We start from the raw sequence: 23,979 nt of genomic DNA on the forward strand, positions 1-23,979 counted from the left end.
GGCTCAACCTCACCCACAGTAAATGGAGAGCCACACAACAAAAGAGCCAGATCCATGTAATAGTGCAGAGTCCAGTCTGGTTCAAAATTTGGCATGTGGGAAGCCAATGGCTCTGAGAGTCCTCCACGAAAAAAAATCATTAGGCAAATCTCATCCATTGACGACAGATTTGCCAATTCGATGAAGGCCATGACATAATCCTCGATTGTCCGCTCACCCTGCTTGAGAAGCATGATCTGTACCGTGGGATTCATGCTGGAACCGAATGACACCATAAAGCCGCTGGATCCTTACTTGGCGAAGTCTTCTGTCACAAGGAGTCAGAGACGTGCGGATCCATTTGCAAGGCTTTATTGAGAAGTGTCGACAGGCAAGAATAATCACCAGAAAACAGGAACAACGTAGGTAATCCGGGAAACAGTTCGATAGACAGGCAATGGTCGCAATGGCAGGAAGCAGGAATCATCAACGGGGTACACAGTCCAGAGTCATACCCTGATAAACCAACACAGAGATAAACGCTTAGAATTACGACCAAATGGAACAATAAGACTTCGCAAGGTGGCTGTGTGTGTGAGTGGCTTAAATGCAGTCAGAGTGATGAGGTGCAGCTGTGAGAACTAATCAGAGCAGTGAGAAACAAGGGCCAGGTGAATGCAGAGATTAGTGCAGTGGCTTATGGGGAATGAAGTCCATGAAGTGTGGTGCAAGAGTTCATGATGAGATAGACCAGATACGTGACAGAATCATTTGCTTGAATACTAAATCAACATGAATCATTCAGTATCACATGTTTCTAACATACATGCTGCATTATTTGATTGTAAAGTCTGAGTCTCTTCACCTGTATGGATCACATTCACACATTTATCACACATTTCTTTCTCCTCATAGACACAGTAGTGAAGCTCTTCTGTGGATCCTCACCTGATGTTCACTGCTCCTTTCATCAGGATCCAACAACTAGGATAGACAGCATCTGTCTTCTCATGATTTAAAGCTATGATATGCAGCATTTATAATCTTTTGCCAGCTGAAGTCTATGAGGGACTCTTCACAATGAATCTTAATCAACACTGTAAGGTGGAACAAAAGAGAGAGAAATCAGTGTTTAATGGAACAAATTACAAATCAGTTACTACTTCAACTACAATTTCTTTTAAAGTTAAAGTTACATTTACATGATCTTGCATAGATATTTTTAAAACAATATTTGTGTTTAAATACATTTGAACATGATTTCCATTCACATGTTTGTCTGTTTGTGTGACTCCTGTTGAGACACTATAAAGAGAAACACACACTAATGAGTGTACGCCAAATATAATAAACCACAAGAACAAATACTAATGTGATTTTGCCTCAAAACGAAACCCTTTCAGTTCAATGTTCCACTAGTTAAAGCTGTTTTTCCTCTAGTTTCAAAATTTGTATTGGTCTCAGTAAATAAGTGAAAGTAAAGTAAGTGTAAAGTAATGTGACGTGTTGCTTGTCAAAGTAAAAACACACAAGAGACAGAGACATTGATCATGTGATGCTGGACGGCTGTGAGCTGAAGCTGGAATCTGCACTGATTTTACCAGCGTTTTCCTCCAATCTGACCAAATCTATTTCAAACTGGAATGATTCACTATTACTGATGGCATTAATAAAGCAGCTGTTGTTGGATAAAGCTCTGACAGTCTGCTTTTGTTCTCTTTCCTCCTTTGTGTTCAACATTTTGATCAACTTTACATTTCATTCTGACACAAACCCTTTGAAATAAAGCTTGATGATCATTTGATCATCTCCTTTCACAAATATTTGAAAATATTTGTCCACATATCAGAGGTAATTGAAGATCTCTTTAATATCACAAAGTGAAGTTTACTCACCTCAGTTTACAGTTTGAGTCTCGTAGCACATCAATGAGCCGCTGCTTTGAGTCTCCAATCATATTGACTCTAAGATCAAGCTCTTTTAGAAACTGCAGTGCTTTTGTGTTTGTCAAAGACTGAGTTAAAGAAGAAACATCTGTAATGCCACAGTATTGAAGACTAGAAAGAGACAAACAGAGGAAGAGAAGATCATCTTACAAACAAATCATTAAGGAGAAGAATTTGACACAAATATAATGTGAACCCATGAACCCACTCATCATGAGATATTGAGTATAAAGTGTTTTGGTTTAAACTGTTGAAGTGATTTTCATCATTTTGATTCTTGTATGTGAATGTTACTGACCTCAATCTCTCCAGTTTACAGTGTGAATCCTTCAGTACGTCACATAAGTCATTCACTCCTGTGTTTGTGATTTGATTCCTGCTCAGGTCCAGTTCTCTCAGGTGTGATGGGTTTGATTTCAGAGCTGAAGTCAGGATGAGACACTGTTTCTCTGTAATACTGCAATAATCCAGACTGAAGACAGAAAGAGAAAGAACAATGACTCAGATCTATGATGATCATCAGCAAATGCTATACAGTCACTAATAAACCAGAAAAATCATGAAATCTTAATGATATGAAACAAACCAAGACAGGAGTATTTGAGGACACTAGTTACAATCCAAGACTGTCACACCCATGGACTTTTGAGTTGGTTTCACCCATCATTCTCCCCCGCTGTTTTGTGTACTTTGGTTTCTCCCTCATTGCCTGAGTTAATCAGTCTGTCTATTTAACGTGTGTTTGATTGCTTCTTAGCTTGTCAGACATTATTGTTGATCCCTGTGTTCCTCTGTTGGATTTATTAAATACTTTTTGTTTACTACGTCGTTTGTTTTGTCTGAATCGTTACAAAGTCTGGATTTGTCCTCAATAAACAAGTGCATTTTAATAATTTAGATCAATATATAGGATTAATGTATACACAAAAAATATTAAATTCATCAATTGAATGTAAGACAATCTGATACATTACTACATTATTTTAAGTTATTTTAGTGTACACTATCTAAACACACATTTCTAAAAAAAGCAGATTTAGTGAAAATAGCATTAGTCCAGTATAAATGTGACTGTCAGAATAATCTACTGTCATTTGTTACACTTGTTTTTATTCTGTTTTCACTTCAGTCTTGTTTCACAGCAAACATGTCAGATTTCAGCAAGTTTAATGCTCTTTCTAATACACATACAAACCCATGAACTAATAGTATTGCTGAAAATTTCTGATGATGGAGAAAAAGCAGAAGATGCAGCACTATAAATGATGAGACTTGAGTCTGTTGTCTTCAAATAATCTAAACAGTGACTGTGGTCAGCGCCGATAGCACACCGACATACAGCGCTGAATAACATCAAAAATACACAACTAGATCAACAAGCTCATCAAGACACACTTTAAGTTCTGGACCAGAAAGTTGGAAAAGTTTAAGAAGTCTAAAAGTATATAAAGTTTTAAAAGTTTTAAAGCAAGTTGCTACTATGATTTTAGTCGTTTTAGCATGATTAGCAAGTTGCTAGCATTAGTTTGAATGAGTCTCCATAGAGTCTACATAGAAGGGCAGTTTGATTGAGTCTCAAGGGATTGTGGGAGTTTTGTCAGTGTGAGTTTGAATAGTGTTGATCATTTGAACATTCCCTCAATGTAAGTCTATGGGATTATTACCAGTTTTTAATCGTCATTTTTAGGAAAAGCGTAATTCTGATCAGTTAGAAAAGATCCAGCAGCTGAAGTCAGATCAGTCTGAAGATCTGGGCCCGTATTCACAAAACATCTTAAGGCTAAAAGTAGCTCCTAACTTGATGATTTAGGAGAAAATCTTACAAATAATGGGTGTGTCAGTCCTAAATTTAGGACTCCTAAATTTTTGCTCAAAGAGTATTTCACAAAGCATTTTAGCGCTAAAACTAGCTCCTAAACCTGTGAAATATTAGGAGTAGTGAAGAGGACTCCTCAGTCACTAAGACCAAATCCCAAACTATCCTAAATTGGCTATTGCCAGTAATCTGCCTCAGAACTTTTTATAAACACACTGTATTTATTTGCACACATAGGCATCTTTTTTTGCTTTTGGAGGTTATCTCCAAATTTGTCCTTTTGAAAGGTCACTGTCCGAAATTTTCTTCGGGTAAGGAAAATAAATACGACCTCACGTTGCCTTATTCATGTTTGCATACTGTGAAGATTCCATTTTGTATTGTTTTGCGGTATTTTTTATTTGATTTTTTATAAAATATTATTTTTTTTTGTTTTTGCAACAAATGAATTACTACGTGACTAGTGTGCAATATTTTGGTGCGTGATAAATATTTAGAATGACGAATACAAAAAAAAAAAAAAAACACTTACAAAAAAATTCTGACTCAGTGTGCAAGGGTCTGGCGTAACAGCTGTCCTTGCATCCAGTTTGGTTGTCTTTTACGTTTGAATGCATTCAGCAATGATCATTCTACTATTAGTAAAAGGATATTCATATATCCACAAATTGTTTACAAAAAACACACATTTAAGAGGCTGACAATTAGCTGAACATTTAGTTGTTTATTGAGTGACACATAGCCTGCATTTTAAAAGCTTTATTTTTAAACACACATTTTTATTTTAAAACCTTTATTTGAATTTGGCTAAATAATATTGTGCTCTTCAATTTTTTTTTATGAAATAAAAATAAATCTCTGACAGAAACCCCTTCCCTATTTAGGAGAACTCTTAGTGCTAAAATAAAATGTTTGTGAATACGGGACTGAGTTTGGAGTTTGTAGAGTTGAAGCTCTAGGAGGAGCAGTCAGATATTTTAGTCTCAGAAGGAGAAGGAGAAGAAGAAGAAGTAGAAGTTTAAATAGCATTTCAGTAAGTTGGCTTTCTCAAACCAGCTTAATAAATATATATATATATGTGAAATATATTTTACAAAACAAAAACAAAACAAAAAACTGTGAGCCAAAACTTATCATATACTATTTGACACATTTTTGTGAGGTGCTCCACAAATAAGTTGATGGAAAGCGAGACGACAGAAAGCCCATCCTGTTTGTCTTCTTTGTTTTACAAAAGCACAATGCTTTATTTATGTAGTGATTGGACACAAAAAAAGTAAACCCTTTATAGTTTCAAATGATGCCTTCCTCTTATATGTTTGACCATAAATGAGGTGTTTCAGTTGTTTCTGCTGTTATAAGGAAATAATTGAAGTGATGGCGCTGGTGCCTCATGCACACACACAGCAGATCAGTTCTAGCATTTCTAACTCCACATTACAGATGTTCATCATTAAAATAAAATACAGTCAAACACATCAAATATTGATGCTGCTTCATTTAAATAGTCCGTAGTACAATCTGTGCTGTTCAGTGTGAGCACCGTACCGCTGTGCTGTTATGACAAACACATTATTGCTCATGTGAAGAATGACCTTTACATCCATATTGAACATGAGTGAAGGACAAAGACTAGTTTACAAACTCAATTTTATATTTGAACTATGCAGCAGAAGTTTCAAAAATTACTTGTAAAAAATAAATAAAGTCCAAATATAATGTGAAGTCAAGCTCATCATGAGATATTGAGTATAAAGTGTTTAGGTTTAAACTGTTGAAGTGATTTTCATCATTTTGATTCTTGTATGTGAATGTTACTGACCTCAATCTCTCCAGTTTACAGTGTGAATCCTTCAGTACGTCACATAAGTGATTCACTCCTGTGTTTGTGATTTGATTCCCGCTCAGGTTCAGTTCTCTCAGGTGTGATGGGTTTGATTTCAGAGCTGAAGTCAGGATGAGACACTGTTTCTCTGTAATACTGCATCCACACAGACTGAAGACAGAAAGAGAAAGAACAATGACTCAGATCTATGATGATCATCAGCAAATGCTATACAGCCACTAATAAACCAGAAAAATCATGAAATCTTAATGATATGAAACAAACCAAGACAGGAGTATTTGAGGACACTAGTTACAATCCAAGTCTGGACCCATCCTCAGTCAACAAATAATGAATCAATACATAGAATCAATATAGAAACAACAGAACTATTAACTGAATTAAATGTCTATTTTCACAGAAATCATAAAATCAATCAAACCAAATAATGTATAATATATTTGAGTGTAGTTTACAATTTCTAACTTTACAAAAATACTAAATAATACACATTTCCCTTAATAAGCGATTTAGCAAAATATACCATTAGTCCAGTATAAATCTATTGTCAGAAACATCTCCTGTAATTTGTTAGACTGTTTTTTTTACTTCTGTTTTGTTTCACAGCAAAGATGTCAAGAGTCCAGTGGTCCTAATCTAAACAGTGAACTTTAATCTGACTGTAACTGCTGTACAGTATAATGATACTAACTCTAGTTTCTCCAGCTTGAATTGTGGGTTCATCAGTAGATCACTGAGGTTTTTCACTCCAGAGTCTCCTAGTTTATTCCAGCTCAGGTTCAGTTCTCTCAGGTGTGATGGGTTTGATTTCAGAGCTGAAGTCACAGCAGAACAACCTTCATCTGTCATTTTACAGTCACTTAACCTACATTGGCAGAAAGAGGAAGAGCAGAAAATAAGTAAATAAAATAAGTCACATCATTTATCATAAGCAAATAAAACTTAGGTATTTCAGCTATTTTTCTATTTATACAGCTATTTGTTTTTGATTGAACACAAATAAAAGCCAACCCAGAAACACTTTACAATAAGGTTGTATTAATAAACATTAGTTATTGCATTAGTTCACATGAACAAGGCACCTATTCAGCTTGACAATCTTCTCATGCTCATGTTAACTTATTCATAAACTACGCGGTAATCAATTTTTTTGTAATTCGAACAGTATTTTAACATCTACAGTAAGATACGGTAAAATGTATATACAGTATTTTACTGTAAACTCCAAAGGATTGTGGGAAAATATATGATCACTACTGTAATTCTCCACTACTGTAAATCCGTTTACAGTAAACTACTGTAAATTTACAGCATTGAACTTGCCCACGGAAAACTGACCAATGGCAAGGGAGATTTATTTTCTCCTGTTGAGAGGAAGTGGCGGTAAAAGGACAAAAGAGAAATGTTGCACCATCATTAACTTCACAAAAAGGTTAGTATATTTCTGTTTTATGAAAAACTGAGCAATTTTAAGATGTTTTCACTTGTTAACAGGAAACTAACAATATTCATTGTGTTTTTCATGTTGGTAGCCTTTCTTCCTGACTGACGGCCATAACGGTGAAAACATGGACTGGTGAGTAAGTTAAGGTGACCTATATTAGTCAAAATAAACTTAGTTAAACAGAGAAACACATTTGTACATTCTGCTGCATTTTAATACAAGTTAGCTCGTCTAATTTAACCTTAACAGCGAACTGAGGTGAAAAACTGAGGTAAAGTACATTAGGCAACACCGCTGTTTCTGTCCAGATTTTAAACCGTATTTTCAAGCCCTTCTTTTGTTTGTTATTTTCAAGTTTCTGGTCTGGATGTCATCTGTAACGTCGGAGGTGTATTTTGGATCCTCTTCTTGTGAATGACATCTATATTGATGATAACATTATCTGGTGAGCTAATAATGTCAGTAAGCCAAAGTTGACAAATGTAATGTTAATTACAGAGCAGCATAATATCTTTTCTACGCTGCCTCTTTCTAGCTAGCAAGGTAATTCTCCTCAAATGATGTTTAAGTAAGAAATGTGTGTATCAATGTGGTATGTTTCAGTGACAGACGTGACAAAAACAGCGTGCTAACATGAAACACTGAGGTAATACTGAAACGCCGCAGTTAAGTGCATCTTTTGTATTGTACTGTCAAGTTTGTGGTCTCGTGGTCGTCTGCATCGGAGGTGTATTTTCTGGTGATTACCGTCGTCGCGGTGTAAACTACAGGTGAGCTTTGCTTTCATCATCTTAACTAATGTTAACGTTACTAAATTAGCCAAATTAGCCTCCGACTACTGTTCTCCACTGACTCGCAGAACGGGTTCACTTTTTAAAGAGAGTAACGGGCTAGAAATATATTAATATAACAAGTTTTGCAAATAAATATTAAACATTTTTATTTTATGAAAAATGTAAATTGTATTACTCTACAGTAGTTGTCTTTTCTGATCATAAACTGTAGTAACACTAAAAGGGTGTTGTGACACTGTCTGTTACAGGAGATTTCTCCAAGCACTAACTGGATGTTGACAATCAGGGGCAGAATCATCATACAGCCAGCTGTCCATTTGACAGACATGCAGAATCAGGCAACCCAAAACACATTTAGTTTGACATTGCATTTACATTCATGCATTTTTCAGATGCTTTTATCCTAAGCAAGTTATATTGTATTTAAAGTACACATTTGTAAGGTATTTATTCCCTGGGAACCAAATGTTTTTGATAACCATGTCTTGTCACATCAAGATTGAGTTTGCATGCACATTAAATTATTTCTATTAAACCAGCATTTAAACAGCTGCTTCAGGTATCTTTAACTTACTGTAACCTTTACATTCATGATAGCAATCTTACCGTCTGCCAAATTTAGATTATTGTTACTGTAAAGCAACACATATAGATTTTTAATCATAGTAGGCATATTATATGCACAGACTTTATAGGAAACACACGTTTAGAACGTTTATATGAACAGATTGTTAGCATTTATCATGGTCTACATCAGACTTAACTAAGTGTCAGGACAACAAAATTCAATAAACAAGAAGGTAATATTAAGTGATTTAAATCATGAAGAAAATATTGTCTTTTTGCTCCATTTAGTAAAAATGGTTCTAAACAAAGCCATGTTTGGCATCTCTACACACAGCAGTTTTATTACTGAATTAACCTTTTTTAAACGCCTTCAATCAGTGATTCACTGGCCCATTCATAAAATTCATTATAAAAAAATTCAATAAAAAGTTTCTTAGGTTCATATGTAGTATATAATATTTTTAATTCATACAGCACCAGGTTTGACAGTTGAGGCAACTTCTATAAACACTCTATATACATTCTATAAAAAAAGCTTTTGAACAGTAAGATTTTTAATGTTTTTAAAGAAGGTCTCTTCTGCTCACTAAGCCTGCATCTATTTGATCCAAAGTACAGCAAAAACAGTACACGTTTGGACCATTTTTATTATTTAAAATAACTGGGTTTTTGTATATATATTTTAAAATATCATTTATTTCTGTGATCAAAGCCGAATTTTAGCATCATTACTGCAGCTACACGATCCTTCAGAAATCATTCTAATATTTTGATTTGCTGCTCAAAACTGTTAAATGCTAAAAAAAGTTGAGTAGATTTTTTTTCAGGTTTCTTTGATGAATAGAAAGTACACATAAACGGCATTTATTTGAAATAGAAATAGTTTGTAACATTATAAAAGTCAGTATCATCACTTTTGATCAATTTAAATCATCCTTGCTAAATAATATCTTTCTATTCAACAAAGAATCCTTACATTTACTCAACTGTTTTAAATATTGATAATAATAACAACAAAATATGTTTATCAGCATACTAAAATGATTTCTGAAGGATCATGTGATACTGAAGACGAGTAATGATGCTGAAAATTCAGCTTTGATCAGAGGAATAAATTACATTTTAAAATCTATTCAAATAGCAGTTAAATTTTATAATAAAAATATATCATAATTTTACTGCTTGTGCTGTAATTTGGATCAAATTAATGCAGGCTTAATGAGCAGAAGATAATTCTTAAAAAAATTAGAAATCTTAGTGTTCAAAAACCTACGACTGATAGTGTTCTTATTTTTGCTTTTCAGTATGTGTATGTTCTGCTGTATCCTAGAAGTCAATATTTGTAATTTGTACTTTTAAAAAGAACATGTTCAACAATTTAAAATAATATTACCAGAACTAATGCTTATGAGTTATTGTGATTTTTATGGGGTTGGGTTGCTAACAATCCTGAATTACAGTGCTGTACCACAATTGGATTGTTTTTACAGGTAAAACATGTTAAAACTAAATGAAAATAAATCCAAGTCTGTTTTTCACTTTATGTTTTTGTTGAGCTCAATTTTGGTCTATTGTCACACAACTTACCTCAGTATCTCCAAATGACACTTCATATTTTCCAGTCCAGTGCAGAGCAACTTCACTCCTGAATCCTGCAGATTATTATTGCTCATGTTCAGCTCTTTCAGACTGGTCTCTGATCCAAGAACTGTAGCCAGAGCTGAACAGCTTTTGTCTGTTAAGCCACAATCATTTAGCCTTTGATGGAAATAAGTTTACACAATCATTAGATTAAATACATTTGTTAAATACAAATAATTAATAAAATTATATCTTTAGCTTTAATTACAATGAATTATACAGTTGAAAGTGTTAGTTCCATGGTTAGCTGATTATCTGTTGATATTTACTGCAAACATCTGAGTGGACATTTGATGGACTAACTATCATCATTCAAAATACTTTTCTCTTTTCTTCAAACCTCAGCAACCCTGAACAAAGCAGTTTCTGCTACTAACAATAGTTTCAAAAAGAACAAAACTCTTAATTTTCAGCTAAAGAAAAACATTAAAAAATATTTTTTTAATTATTTTCCAGAACTACAAGATTTTTATAACATTTTATATTTCCCTAATTTCCCCACATATTTTCCTGGACTAAAATAAAAAACAGTAATTCATTTTAATATTAACTTTCCAGTTTTTCCAAGATGCAAATAATTATTAACTTACAAAGCTCTTTTGGAGGTTTTGATGACTGCTGATAATCTAATGAGACACTCGTCTGATTTCTTGAATTTCTGAAGCTCAAACTCCTCCAGCTCCTCCTCTGATGTCAACAACACAAAGGCCAAAGCAGACCACTGGGCAGGTGAAAGATCAGCAGATGAGAGACTTCCTTTGCTAAGGTGGGTCTGAATGTCTTTCACCAGAGTTTGGTCGTTCAGTTCATTCAGACAGTAGAACAGATTGATGGATCTCTCTGGAGACAGATTAGCTTCTAATTTCTGCTTGATGTACTGAACTATTTCCTTTTTGATCTGGTCATTTCTATTTTGCTGTGTCAACAGACCCTGTAAGAGTCGCTGATTGGACTGGAGTGACAAACCAAGGAGGAATCGAAGGAAAAGATCCAGGTGTCCATTATCACTCTCTAGTGCCTTGTCCACTGCAGTCTTGAGCAAATCAATCATGGTTTTACTTTTGTTTTTCTGTTCTGTAGAGTCATGAACAAATATACTTCTCTTCTTTATGTCTAGAAACAGATGTGCATAAAGAGCTGCAATAAACTCTTGAATGCTCAAGTGAACAAAGCAGTACATGGTACCAAGAACAATCCCAGTTTCCTCCTTAAAGATCTGGGTACACATGCCTGAATACACTGATGCCTTATAGACGTCAATACCACAGGCTTTCAGATCTGTGTCATAGAAGATCACATTGTTCCTTTCCAGCTGATGAAATGCCAGTTTCCCCAGTGAAAAGATGGCATCTTTATTCCAGGAAACATCTGGTGTATATTCTCCATCATACTTTCGTCTGCTCTGCTGGATCTGAAAGCGGAGAAAGTGTATGTACATTTGTGTCAGAGTCTTGGGAGTGTCTTCAGTATTTGACTTCAGTGTTTTGGAGGCATCATCAGCCTGATTGTTTTTCACAACATTTTTTCTTTTCGCCTTTAAAATGTTCTGAAGAACAGTGGCTGATATCCAGCAGAAGACTGGGATGTGGCACATGATAAAGAGACTCTTTGATTGTTTAACATGATCGATGATTTCTTTGGCCAGATTCTCATCCGTGATTCTTTTTCTGAAGTACTCCTCCTTTTGTGCATCATTGAATCCTCGTATCTCTGTCAGCCGGTCGATACAGTCAGGAGGAATCTTACTGGCAGCTGCTGGTCTGGTGGTGATCCAGATGAGAGCAGAAGGAAGCAGATTTCCCTTGATGAGGTTTGTCAGGAGAACATCCAGAGAGACTGGTGAAGATACATCATGCAACGTCTCATTATCCTTAAAGTTTACAGGAAGTCGACATTCATCCAATCCATCAAGAATGAACAGCACTTTTTGGTTCCTTCTTGTAAGGTTCACATTTTTTATATCTGGGAAAAACTGAGTTATAAGGTCCATCAAACTTAGTTTTTCTTTCTCATTTAAGTTCATCTCTCTAAATGGAAGAGTAAATATGAATCTGATGTCTTGATTTTCTTTTCCTTCGGCCCAATCCAGAACAAACTTTTGCGCAGAGACTGATTTTCCGATGCCAGCAACTCCTTTTGTCAGTACAGTTCTGATCTGCTTGTCTTGTTCAGGTGCTTCAAACAAATTTCTGCACTCAACCTGTATTTCTTGTGATTCATGACGTCTGGAAGCAACTTCAATCTGTCTTACCTCATGTTCAGTATTGACCTGTTCACTACAACCCTGAGTGATATAGAGATCTGTGTAGATGTTATTCAGAAGAGTAGAGTCACCTTGCTTTGCAATTCCTTCAAACACACACTGATATTTCTTCTTTAAGCTACATTTTAGCTGATAAATGAAGAACAGCTCATCTAAATACAGGGACAAAAAAACATTTTTTTTTTAATTGGATTTTAGTTTTACCATTTTCTCCAATACATTTATAAGTGACAATGTGACAGATGATCACGAGTCTCTTACCTTCTAGAGTATCAGCAGCTTCATCTTGCTTCATCTCTCTCAGGAAGTAGAGTGTGAGATCAAGAGCTGCTTCTTTGATACTGCATCTGTTCTCATTAAAATCCTTCACAAAGTATTGTATATCTTCTTCTTGTAATATTTTCTTAAACTTTTCCAGCTCATTCTTCAGAAATGTGGTTATTTTGCTTTCAAGATCCTAAAAATCACAGATTTTTTTTTTTTTTAATTGTTATATGTTCTAAAAAGAACATAAACCACAAATCAAATTTCTATTGACTATTCTTTCAAGCGTTGTTCAGTAAACCATTTATTGTTATAAATGTAAACATTATTGAAAATGTGTTTTCCTACCTGGAAGATCCACAGGAGATTGTCTTTGAAATTCTTGTATTTCCTGTGAGTCTGGTCGTCTGAATCTAATGTCTCATATTGAACCCTATTTGTGAATAAAATGAAGTACTGCCTTTTTAGGGAAACTATTAGAGAAATAATTTGAAAATATATACTTTTTAATACAGACAGAAAGCAACAGCTGTTTAAGTCCACACTGTAAAAATATAGCATCTATTTAAGTATAAATTTAGCATTGTAATATTTTACTATTAAATACACAACACAGGGGCTTGTGAATTAATAAAATATACTGCACTGACACTGGATATTTTATACAATGTGCAGCAGTTATGTTAGTAAACCAAAATTAATGGGGATTACAAAAAAATTAGAAAATAGAATATTTATATTGCATATAAATACAGTTATAAATATCAGTCCATGTGCAATCAATAATAAGAAAAACATGAAATACCTTTTGGTAGATGATGCTTTTTTCTCACTTAAGTTTGGTGGCACACCATCCTTTGACCGGTCACTCTTCACAGACACATAGCTGGACACATGTGAGCCTGATCTTACACTAATGACAAAGAAGAGAGAAACAAAGAAACAATATTACACAATGTACTGCAGTCTAATTTATAAAGTTTAAATGTTGTAAATGCAATTGCTATGCAGATATAGCCATGCATTTATTATTTTATGCCTATAAATGTTTGGTTGCATAATTCACTCTATTTTTCATTGTGAATTTATGTTTTGTAATGGCTGCCTGTATAATTGTATTATTGGAAAGAAACTACTGAAGAGTTTAGTGATTTAGTTTTTTATTCAGTCAACAATAAGAAAAAACATTAAATACCTTTTGGTAGATGAAGTTTTTTTCTCACTTAAGTTCGGTGGGACACCATCTTTTGAATGGTCACTCTTCACAGACGCAGAGCCTGATTTGAACCTGAGCCAGAACCTGATCAAAGAAACAATATTACACAATCAGCTTTAGCCTAACTAATAAGGTTTTAATTAGGGCTGGGCGATTAATCGAAAAGTAATCGAAATCGACATTCAGAACCTATAATCGATCAAATTTTTCCAGGTCAATTATTTCAATTACTTTCCCTTTAAAAACACTACTGCGTGTGGAGTCACGTAACCCAGCTCCATTACGCTACGTTATTCCGCCGACATGTCGATGGAGAGCTTAAGCAGTATTTATACAGTAAAAAGTATTTACAGAATGAGTAAAGTATTTACAGAAAGTGTAATTTTATTTAGAAGAGATACTGCTTATTTTCTACTTTTAATATTTATTATTATTTTATAAATAATTTAAATGCAAGTTATTTTCACTAACTTAAGAAAAATTTGACTTTTCGTTTTAAGCAATGTGTGCTTTAATTTCAGTTGTTCAACACTAATGTTCAATAAATAATCATAGATAGTAGATAGTGTGTGCACCCTTCATTCAAAAATCTCTCACTTGTAGCATATTGAGCATATTTACTGTACAAAACTTGTCAGTGAACTATGAGGGCAAAAAATAAATATTATATAAATATCATTTTATTAATGAATAAAATATTCGTTCATTAATCGTAATCGGGTTAAAATGTTCAATTAATCGAGATTTTGATTTTAGGCCAAATCGCCCAGCCCTAGTTTTAATGTTGTAAATACTAATTAGACACAGTACAAATATAGCCATGCATTTGTTCTTCTATGCCTTTAAATGTTTGGTTTGCATAACCTACTCCATTTCCATGGTGAATTTATGCCTTGTATGTCAGCCTGTATAATTGTATTGCTGGAAAAAAGCTCCAGACAGAGCTTAAAGTCACCATCCAAAAGCCACAGTGACAACATTAGCTAACATAATGCTATAATGTCATACCTTTTGGTTGATGATGCTTTTTTCTCACTTAAGTTCGGTGGGGCACCATCATTTGATTGGTCACTCTTCACAGACACAGAGCTGTACACACATGAGCCTGATTTGACCCTGAACCTGATCAAAGAAACAATATTACACAATCAACTTTACTTAATTAATAAGGTTTTAAATTTTTAAATACTAATTAATACATAGTACAACTATAGCCATGGACACGTGAGCCTGATCTTACACTTATGACACAAAGAATTAAGAAAAACTATAGGAGATACTTCAGTCTCATTTGAAGAGTTTTTGTTTTACCTAAACTGGAGTTTGTTTAGTCCAGTTTAACACAAACTATTTCACCAACTCATCAGGTCTGATACAAAGGAATTATCTAACCATCTACTTCACTAAAAACACAACGGCTCAAAAACTGTTAGGCTATATTGCAACCATATTAAAACTGCTGAGTAAACAAACTCTGTTGACCCCACGGACAGAAGAGAAAATACTCAAATAAAAACAGCATCTTGTATAGCAATGAATATAATGAACTCTGTAAAGTCTCAGAGTCTGAGAAAGACAAAATCTTTTAATTTCCCCTTCCACAAATTTACATTGTAGGAGTTTGATGTATGCTTCTATTAAATGTACATTAAATCTAGTTTGCCCAGTATTTACATTGAATACCCACTACATATTCAACCCCAAACATGTACATGTAACACAATCAACTTTATATGATAAATTATAGATGATCTGTTGATGTAATTTCTGCAGTTTCTTAAAGGTTAGCAGTACAAATAAATCTAGCAACAAACAAACATGGTGTGCTTCTCGTTACACAAATGTGGTTGTTTGAAGACAGTATCTTGGAGAAGCTAAATTTCATTCATGGCAATAGTGAGAAATACTCCATTGGGTTTTATCCTTCCCACAAAGTGTTTAAAATGATTGTCTGAAAACAGACTCAGTCTTATCTCTGTTTGTGTGAGAGACTCATCTCAGACGGAGAGTCCTTTCCTCACTCCTCTGACATACTGCAGATATTCTCAGATATTTATCATCTATTGGCTACTTTTTAAAATATTGTTGATGTTATTTTTTTTTTATTAGGAAGTATGAAGCTCTGAATTTCTGCAAAGCATAAGTAAATATAAAACAAGGTTAGTTAAGGTTTTGTTTCTTAAAGCAAAGATGTGAAAGTCCAGCAGTGTTTAAAATGATTGTCTGAAAACAGACTCAGTCTTACCTCTGTTTGTGTGAGAGACTCATCTCAGACGGAGAGTCCTTTCCTCGCTCCTCTGACATACTGCAGATAAACTGCTCAACACTGGGATCTTTGTGTCTCTGAAGACGATCAGGTGCTCATCATGACCTGAACATGACAAAGTGTCTCTGACATCAATATCAGGATAGTTCAGATAAATAAATAATGAAGAAAAATAACTACTGCTGCATGTTTGAGTTATTAAACAATCAATATAAAAGCATGTAATTGCTGTCATAATCTGTTCAGATCATTCAAATCACTCACAACACATGCCTTTATTTACATGAACATTACTATGCAGCAACTTCAGGAACATTCATTTGTTGCTCGGGTTTCTCTGTCCGGAAAGACAGGTTTGACCACAGAATACTTTTGGTCCCACGTCTTAAAATGTTAAAAGGGTAATGAAATAAAGCTTTTAAAATTATTCTTAATGCTACATTACAAAGTTGTAAAAAAGTTTTAACATGGGTTGTCTTTAAACGGTCTGTTTTAGCAATATCTTTCTGTCACTCGGTCGTTTGTTATTTCGGCGACAGGTATAAGTTACACTTAAATAAAGCTATGAAATCCATTTATCATTCTCCTAAATAACTGCAATCATGACAGTATTCAAACTTACTTGCAATAGTTCAGACGATCTTGTGCTGTAGGAACAGAATCAGGAAGTCTTTAAAACACTCTCGGTTTGTGATCGCTGTTAAACACCTGTGCGATCAACACGATTGATGTTTGTCACATGATACGACTCCGCTTTGGAGAAAATCAAAGATCAACAACAGATCTAGTGCATTACTGCCACCAAATGGACAGGAATGTAATACTTTCTCCTCTCCATACAATCTGTCATTTAAGGTTTGAATAGTTTTAAATCTAATGTCTATTAAAAGAAAGAAAAAAATTCATGAATTTAGAGTTTTTATAATTCATGTCTTTCTGTACTCTTAGTAAACATTTATAAGACTGTTTTTTTATGTAATTTAAGTTTAAATGACAAACACCACAGCTGTCTTATTTACACTCAATGTAGTTTATTCTCTGATATTTTGAGCTCATCTCTCCATTCCTGTCTTTACCACTGTCCTCAAAATCCTGCATCAGAATCTGAATAACAAAAGGAAAGCGGATAAACAAAGCACAGCTTACAAGAACTAAAACTGATGCATCCATCAGTCAAAATGTGTCTGCAGGGGTTAAACTGGGATTTGTTATGTGGGGGGCTCTATGGGGTCAGGCTTTTAGTTTTGGACTTTTGAAATCTTCAGTCAACTCTCCTTAATGAGAAATGGAAACAAACCAGATTTCTCTGAGGATGGACTATGTTTAGGGTTTGCTCAACAAAGCTGAAATTCTTAATATAGTCTAAATGACAATAACAGCACATAATTAATAATTATACAAAACCATTAGTAAACTGTGAATGATGTTAAACAAGAACAGTGTTGTTAGTCTTAAAATGTTGAATTACATTGGCACTGTTGTGCGTCAGGTGTCCCGAGTTCGAGCCCAGCTCACAGACCTATAGGAACAAACACTCGTAATGAAGAAGTCATGAGTGTCTGCTATTGTCCAAGTGCACACATACAGAAGTGAGGAGTGAACACAACTCACACACAAACGCTGAACACACACCCGGAGAAAAAAAGAAAAGTTAAATATCTTTAATATTCATATCGTCATAATGCATCAAAAAAATCATTTGTTGTTGTTTACAAGCCTGAGGAATGACAGTTAAATTCAACAAGAAAAAGAGGAAAACAAGAGAGATTTAAGAGAGAGATAATGTCAAACGTGCAGAACGAGATCACGACAAACTTCATCAACCTTTGCTCAAGTAAGTATCTTTGCTCATTTTATTATATTTACTATGTTGTTAAAGTGTTTGTAAAACATCAGTGTCAGCATCAAACATTGTTCTCGACATGTTTTTAATGCAAAATATACACTTGTGTGTTTTGCCCTGGTTTTGAAAGTCATCATAATTAAGTAATGTCTCTGGCCAAGCTTATTATTTTAAAGCAAGTTTGCATGAACGTTCTCACCAAGAAGAAAATATGTCATAATCACAGATTTCTTTTTTGCAAATCTAACTTCCTGGAGTACAATCTTGATTTTATTTACCACAGTTATCGGAAATAATGTTGGAACACATGATAACGACATACTTCATTGTTTAAAGTAAGTAGCTTTATTCATTTGATAATATTTATTATATTGTTAAAATGTTTGTATAACATTAGTGTGATAAATTAACCATTGTTGGCTATCCTGGCTTTATTTACCACATTTATTTATTTTGTGATATAGTCTTAACATAAAAACTAATCGTGTTGTTTATTACATTACAGAAAAAGCATGATAAAGTGGACAATGTTGTCTGCGGTGCTGGAACAATGGCCTGCCCTGTCTTTTCCTAATGAGGTAAATGTAATGGGAAGTATTTAGCTGTGGTATAGTTTTTATAATTGAGGATATTTTTAGCGTTTTTGTCTGTTGAACAATTTTATATAACCTGATTTGTCTTTCATCAAATAGATAATGAGTCCAAACGCATTACCAACGTGGATCTCCCACCTTCAGATTATTGTTAGACCAACATACAGCACAACATCTGAGGAGGTCCAGAGCAAGACAGGGGAAAGGAGATGGAAGATCTTAACAAGCTTAATCAACAGCTAACATGTTAATGACAATCATGTGTAACCTCTAGACTGTATGATTTATCAGAGCCCTTTAATTGCAGAAAATAGCATTGTCTCACTGTTTGCAGGAGGAAACCGATTGTGTATTTCTCAAGTGAACATGGGCTGATAAAACTAAATGCTGAATTTAGAGTAACACAAAGCTACAAAGATTGAAAGTATTTATAAAAATGCCTTCTAAATTAGTGGATTCATTGACTCATTAGTAGATGTTTTGTTACATATACATATAATTGGCATATCATTTATAGATGTAAACTCATAAGGTCCTGTGCTTTGGCACACAACAATCAGAAGTTAAATGGTTACTCCAGCCCACAATAAAAATGTTGTAATTAATCACTTACCCCCATGTCCTTCCAAATCTGTCAAAGCTTTGTTCATCCTTGTTTTCTTCTTAAATCTTATTAAAGCTCTCTGTGCTTCCTTATCAGTGTCCAGAAACGTAACAAGGAGATTGGTCAAATAATGCATGTGACATCAGGAGTTCAACTGTAATTTTACAAAGCTGTGAGAGTACTTTTTGTATGCAAAGAAAACAAAAATAACAAATTAATTCAACAATTGGTCTCCTCCGGATCATATTTTGGAGTATATCACCTGACCACAAAAGTAGTTCTGGACGTTGATCGTGTTTATTACTTTGCTGTCTATGGAAGGGACAGAGAGCTGTCAGATTTCATTAAAAATATAACAAAATGTAAATAACAAAAGGTTTACAGGTTTAGAACAACAGTGTAAATGACTGATGACAATTTTAATTTTGGGGTGGAGGTAAGATAAAATAAATAACTACATGACATCTCTTAATCAATTATTCTTATTTGGTAGCCATTTTTCAGACTCAAATATTGTGAATCACAGAAAGCAAGCCGTTCTGGAATGTCCCCCTTTGTTTCTCCGTGAAGATCCTCCTGCACTGTCTAAAACATGTCTGTGAGTATGTTTCATTAATTCTTCTGCAGATATGTTTTGTTCATTTAATGTAGGTCAATAGGATTTAAAACTTATTAACATACAAAATATGTTGTTCCACATGTAGGATAAGCAAAATGTTTAAAATGGATATATAAAAAAAAACTCATAAACCACTCACACTTTTCATATTGTGTTTTTTTATTATTTTTTTTTTTTTTTAGAAAAAAGACACTTAAAGCTTAGATGAGCTGATAATGATGTATTTGTTGTTTCATTAGGACACATCTCCAGCAGACAGACAGACCAAAGGATGAAAATCTGAAGTCTTGTTATAACCGACGATGATATGGCCACTAGCACACTGCCTACCTTTACCAACTTTGCTGTTGTTTTGGAGGAAGTGTTTCAGACCTACAATCTGCTGTTTCTAACCTGTTTGGCTTTATCTTCACCTTGGATTTTAAAGACCCTAAAGAACTCAAATATACTTTTGAGGTAATTAAGAAGGTGTTCATTGAAGTGGGCACTCACTGCTCTACAAAGGTACAGTCCCTTAAAAAACTAAACTGGTGCTGTGAACGTTGGAATCTTGCTTGTGCATCTTTTAAGTTAAACATATATTAGCATCTTAATGTTCAAATCATTTTAAATTAAGCACATTTTAGGATTATTACACTGAATTGTTGAAATGTGAATATAATGTTTTACAATGTCACAATTGTGAGTTTATTTATTTTTTCATCTTTTCAGAATCTGTATTAATTGTGCCATTTTATTTGTATTTTGTTTTATTTGTATTTAATTTGTATTTTTTCTCTTTTTAATTTATTTATTGTTTGTTTAAAAATGTTAATGCTGATTGCATCTTCAGTTTTTATTTTTTTTATTTTTTCCAGGATTTTTTTTTTTTTTTATTTAGTGTCAATTATTTCTGTTAGGAAGTAATGCTGTTATTGTATCTTGTTTTATCTTGTTTTTCTTTCAACATTCAAGATAATAAACTAAATTTGAAGCCTGCAGTTATAGTTGTATTTTATAACATTGTGTAGGTGCTAACTAGGACAAAACCTCTTTGCCCATAAAAGAAATGTTAATTTCGGTTATTTTATTATTCCCAACCGACAACCGACGTCGTTAAGTTATTATTAACCGACAAGATTATGTTAAATTACAATTAAATTAAAATTGAAACGTGGCTGTGACACATTAAAAACAGCTAAATTTGTTTTCAGGGATTAATTATACAGCATAAACATCAGAACGTCACGCAGAGCTTGTGCACAGAGAAAAACCTAATAAAGCTATATATAATAAATAAAATAGGCCCATATGCAAAATATATTTTTTTTTTCTGAATGTATAATAAATTAACAAAATGAAAGAAAATAAAATAAACAAGTAGCAGCCTATATGCAGAATTTCACAATAGAGTCTGGCTGCAGACATGCACTCTCAGCGGCGCATGCGCACTCAGACACATGCACTCTCAGCGGCGCATGCGCACTCAGACACATGCACTCTCAGCCGCGCATGCGCAATTAGACACATGCACTCTCAGCCGCACATGCGCAATTAGACACTTGCACTCTCAGCCGCGCATGTATAATCAGACATGCACTCTCAACGTGATACACAGGATTCAACGGCCGCACAGGAATTGTAAGTATATTTATTTGTACAAGATTAAGTAAAGTAAAATTGTTGTTTTTAATTCTTAGGTAAATGTTCTTAAAATGATCTTTACATTTATCTGATATTTCAGGCACCTCGACGTAATGGACGTATTTTAAAACGGATTAGAGGAATCAACGACCGCTAAGGGATTATTGTAAGTGTATTTATTTCATTCGCACAAGAATAAAGAGATGTGAAAGTGCTTTTTCAATTATAAGGTGAACGTTATCAAAAAACTATCCTGATATCTATCACATATATCGCGTCTGTGGTAATTGGGTAACTTACCTATTATAATTTATACGGTAAATTAGTGAAGAACTGTCTAAATTCAGTTTTGTTTAGACGGTGAAAAAATGAGTGTTTTACTGGGCTTGACCTGCTCTAATTGTTTAGACGAGGTGCTACTCAACATTATTTAATCTGAAGATGGATTTTTTTTTTTAAATAATAAAAGTAATTTTAAAGTTAACAACGGTTCTTTAAAATGAGACATGAAATGCAGCTCCAAGAAATTAACAAAAATTAAAAGAATATTAAACAGAATGATTTTCATTTCTGTCCCTTCAATTTATGCTCACAGCTGCTTCAATCAGTAGTCTAGGTTTAAAGCACCTGTTACCAAAGTGCACATTCTGCACAACTTGCTGCACTTTGTATCATTGCCCCTTGTGCCATTCATTTTATCTAAATCTAATTTATCTATCCATTTTACTCTATCAATCTATCTATCTATCTATCTATCTATCATCTGTCTAATCCATCTAAATATAATCTATCATCTAAATATAATCTGTAATCTTTCTAAATATAATGTATATCTAAATCTAATTTATCTATTTACAAAATTGTGCTTATTTCCTCCTTTTATTATATTTAAGGGTTTTCCTGGACAACCATATGGAAACGACTTTGGTGTATTTATGTTGATGGTAAGATGTACAATATGTTTGTGGTTAATTTGTGTTTTTGCTCTTAATACTTGTCTTTCAATTATTGTCTGCATTGTACATGTACTGAATGCCCCATTTGACTACACAGTTGTAAGTATTATTATAGTATTCACTAACACTGAGAAAATGAAACTTACAAAGGCCATTACCTTTTATGTTTTGAGCAGCTGGACATGGCAGAGCTGAGGAAATGGTGGTGTGTCATGTTGATAGAGAATTTTGGACTGGAACGGTAAAGAATTGTTGTTTTTTTTTTGTTTTTTTTTTTTGTTTTTTGGCTTTTGAAAATTAAAAGCTTTCATGAGAGAGGAATTATGTAACATTTAATGTTCAATCTCTATTTTCCAGACATGGAAATTGTTTGCCCACTATGCTGAGGAGTCCAAAGCCTTCCTGAGAGGTGATCAGCAGCCTGTATTTTGGTTGTATAAAAGGAGGTTTGAAGAAATCTCTCAGGTAAAAGCACATACTTGAAGAATCATAAGGTTAAAAATAGCATGTTTTCTTGACAAACTAGGTAAACTTGTGCTGTATTTTTCTATATGTTCAGGTAATTTGTACATGTTACTTTGTAGCTCCTCAGGAAAAGTGCCAGTTACTTTAAAAGGTAGTACTAAAGGTAACAGATTCAAACTCAAAATTCTAGGTAGATGAAATGTCTCTTCACCCGTGAGTTTGCATCGGAAAAGCAGGTGGTTCAGTCTATTTGAAAAGTAGGTGTTGTTAGAGGGATTGCAGTCATTATTGTTCAGCATATTTGTATATATCCTCTTTTGCATTGTTGTTTCTTAGGTGCGTGTCTTAAGACTGCAAGTCAGTGATGCATGGAGAACTCTGGGGATGATCTTGGCTCAATTCAGCTTCCTCGTATACTGTGCATGGAGGATGAAGAAGCTGCTGAGGCCTTGGACTGGTTCATCAAGGAGTGGACGATCTTGTAGAGCCACTGATATTTGTTTTTGAATTTTTGCAAGACATGCATAATTATAATTTTTAGAGCATATTATTATCGAACACTACATTTAAAAACATAGTTGTTTATTTATGTAATGATTTTATAATATAATAGTAGTTATAGTAAGTAATCTTTCATTTATTTTATCTATGTATTAAAATTGTTTGACAACAGCAACTTAAATAACCCACATATTGTCACAATACCATGTCATGTTATTTACTAAAGTAAACAATCACCAACAGCTGTGTGTTGAATTATTTTCCTGGTGTGTTTTGGAAGCATATTTAACATTGAACATTGAATGTGACAGCAACAGACTTTGACTTTTAATCTATGATTTAATAATTCATTATAAAATGTTAAATATACAGTAGTCAACTTTTAAAGTGGATCAAAAAAGTACATCAAAGTTGTCCTAAGACAAAAATGTGTATTGTTTTGGTTTTAGGACATCTTTGATAAAAGATTTTGATCCACTTCAAATGTTGATTACTATATATACACATAAAATTCTCATTGTGCAATGAAGGATTATAAATGGTGTTAGTCAATGACTTAATAATTCATTTTAAAGCTTATATATACAGTAGTCAGCACTTCAATCAAAGTTGTCCTTAATCCAAAACAATAACCATTCTTGTCTTACAGGACAAATTTAACTTTTTTGATCCACTTCAAACGTTGACCACTGTATAATGTTTCAGTTTAATTTTAATATAATTTATAATTATT

The 23,979-nt window shown here is 33.8% G+C and overlaps 1 protein-coding gene and 1 long non-coding RNA gene across 2 annotated transcripts; one reads left to right on the forward strand and one right to left on the reverse strand.

Moving 5' to 3' along the window:
• Positions 1–1,066: 1,066 nt before the first annotated feature.
• LOC141337893 (protein NLRC3-like) lies at positions 1,067–19,097 on the reverse strand. The gene is made up of 14 exons (XM_073843469.1): positions 19,092–19,097; positions 17,511–17,561; positions 16,022–16,119; positions 14,785–14,898; positions 13,338–13,473; positions 12,909–12,941; positions 12,558–12,753; positions 11,550–12,448; positions 10,624–11,507; positions 9,980–10,150; positions 6,279–6,452; positions 5,564–5,737; positions 2,224–2,397; positions 1,067–1,076 (listed from the first exon to the last, which is right to left on the reverse strand). Exons 1-14 carry the CDS (start codon positions 19,095–19,097, stop codon positions 1,067–1,069), a joined length of 3,120 nt encoding a protein of 1,039 aa, XP_073699570.1.
• Positions 19,098–22,430: 3,333 nt separating this feature from the next.
• LOC141338937 (uncharacterized) lies at positions 22,431–23,232 on the forward strand. Its single transcript, XR_012355881.1, has 3 exons — positions 22,431–22,521; positions 22,638–22,745; positions 23,082–23,232. It is a non-coding gene; the product is annotated as an uncharacterized lncRNA (long non-coding RNA).
• Positions 23,233–23,979: the final 747 nt, after the last annotated feature.

The sequence above is a fragment of the Garra rufa genome, chromosome 7, assembly GCF_049309525.1.
Source record: "Garra rufa chromosome 7, GarRuf1.0, whole genome shotgun sequence".
Lineage (NCBI taxonomy): Eukaryota > Metazoa > Chordata > Actinopteri > Cypriniformes > Cyprinidae > Garra > Garra rufa.